This window comes from Wasmannia auropunctata, unplaced genomic scaffold, assembly GCF_000956235.1.
Source record: "Wasmannia auropunctata unplaced genomic scaffold, wasmannia.A_1.0 LD335604.1, whole genome shotgun sequence".
Lineage (NCBI taxonomy): Eukaryota > Metazoa > Arthropoda > Insecta > Hymenoptera > Formicidae > Wasmannia > Wasmannia auropunctata.
In genome coordinates, this window is record NW_012027286.1 from 1,824 (window position 1) to 4,149 (window position 2,326).

The window sequence follows — 2,326 nt, forward strand, 5'->3', positions numbered from 1 at the left end:
GTTGTCTAAAGTCATGTCTTTGATAATATATGTCAAGGTCACTGAAATTAATAAAGTCGCTTCTAATATGCAGTTATATACCTTTATTTTATTTCTTTTAATTAATAATTTTTAATTACAATAATATTAGTAATAATTTGATTTATATTAAGTGCGCGTCTAACAGTTTACATCAATATCATGAGAATCATTGAAAGTATCATAAAAATATTTTTTGTCCTTATGTTTTATCGCACAGTATTTTATAGCAATAGTTTAAATAACAAAAAACAAAGGAGAAGTAAATTTAAATTTAAAAATGATCAATGATAATTAAAAAGAGATAAATTATGCGAAAAATTAAAGTCATTCCTAGCTTCCACTCATCATTATTCTTCTCATTGTCAGATTATATAACATTAGAAGTGAGAGAACACGCAATAAAAATTTTTGCAAAATATATTATATTCAAATACATATTAATGTAGGCCAAACTAAACATCAATTAAAAATTTAAATCCATAAGCATTTTTTACCGCTATACAGGGTGTCCCATTTTAATGTTTCACCCGAAATAACTTTTTTACTTTTGACCTTAGAAAAAAATGTTTCAGACAAAAGTTGTATGGCTTCGAAGGGGACATAAGGTAGTGTTATTAGTGTGACCTTGAATAGTTGTTCAAAGATCATGTAAAGGTTACCTTCAATTTCTTAAATGGGACCCCCTACTTTTTATTGCACATTCTTGTAGATCATCTCAAGAGCTTCCAAAATGCTATAATAAAGTTATTTTTCAATAAATACTTTTGAAGTTATAAGGCTTGAAAGTTACAATACCGCCGACATTAGCATTGGTGTTCGATAGACGGACACCTCGAGCATACCTCGAGCATAGCATACCTCGAGAGCTTTCCAAAACACTATTTTATTAAATATCTTTCAAGTTAAAAGGCTTCAAAGTTACAATATTGTTGGTATTATATTATTATATCAACTGTGAACGATTTTTGATTACAAAGAACATTATGTGATCACATGTTTATTAACAAGTATCATTTTGTATTATAATATCTTAGCTTATTACCATTCATTGTTTCATAATTTCAATTTAATGCTGATTCGAGCCTACACTGACATTTTTAAGTAAAATGGAAATGTTTTTCATTAAAAACAACATTTGCTATTGATAGACTAGACTTATAAAATATAATATTATTAATTTAAATAAAATGTCACAGCTATGAACATGGCTTATTTTGTTTTTGGATATGCATAATTTATTTCCAAATATACAACAAAATTAACGCATAGGTAAATTTATATCAAAATTTTGCCTAACTTTAGGCAATCGTAACTCCGCGAAAAATGGTCGTATCAAAAAGTTTTTTTTTTATTCTCAAGAGTAAAGTCTGTACTTAAAGATGCTTTTGATCGATTTTTAATCTACCTTTTCTCCCACTCGTCATCTTTTGAAAAATAAAAACATGTTACGTCTCCAAAAAAATTGCATAATTTGATGCACTCATTCAGGACGGAATGAATTTTTTTCCATAAATGTCATAGTAACCATCGTAAAGTTTGTACTTTTTCCTGCAAATTAAAAAAAAAATAAAACTCCATACGATTTTTTTTCGCGGAGTTATGGCATGTTAAAGTTATCATAGCATTTTAGAAAGCTCTAATTTAAAACCCACTGTGTAAACTTCTTGATGCATTTGAGTGGGGGAGATAAAAATTAAGACAAGAATAGAAAATCTCAATCAATCTTTCATCAGTAACTGTTCGGCTGTCGTGGAAAGTACATGCAATAAAAATTATATAATATATAAAAATGTGTAAACACAGTAACTGATAAAAACAAGGTAAAAAATAATTTACATTCTCGTCCTATGTTTAAAAAGTCTGTTCAAAAAGACATTTTAATTGTGAGTAATAAATCTTTTTTTAAATTATTATTACAGTATTATTTCTTTTATTTATAAATCTGTTATCTTTAACATTTTAGTATTCATAGATATTTTCTAATTTTAATATTTTATTTATACATTCATATATATTTTGTAATTATATAAAAATTGCTAGTGCGTTAAATTATTAAAGTGGCTATTATGATAATATTTTTAACAATAATTTCTTAACAAAATTTTTGTATTATAAAGGTACAAGAATCAACATTCAAGGGCAGAATCAAAGATGACATCTTACTAGGACCAGAATATCCAGTACATAGAGATTCTGTTAATGTGGCTGAGACGATTCTAAAGACCTTAAAAAGCAAGCCTGATTGTATTGGCCAAGTACATTAACAAACAGTACCTTCCTATAGTATCATATTTTTCAATCGCAT

At 27.0% G+C, this 2,326-nt stretch overlaps 1 protein-coding gene across 1 annotated transcript in view; it reads left to right on the top strand.

The window, feature by feature from the left end:
* Positions 1 to 1,620: 1,620 nt before the first annotated feature.
* Positions 1,621 to 2,326, top strand: part of LOC105456645 (luciferin 4-monooxygenase-like) — a 4,992-nt gene continuing 4,286 nt past the window's right edge. Inside the window, exons 1-3 of the mRNA XM_011700849.1 lie at positions 1,621 to 1,627; positions 1,825 to 1,841; positions 2,139 to 2,276. Of these exons, the coding sequence (XP_011699151.1) occupies positions 1,621 to 1,627; positions 1,825 to 1,841; positions 2,139 to 2,276 (162 nt within the window). The remainder of the gene's footprint in view (positions 1,628 to 1,824; positions 1,842 to 2,138; positions 2,277 to 2,326) is intronic.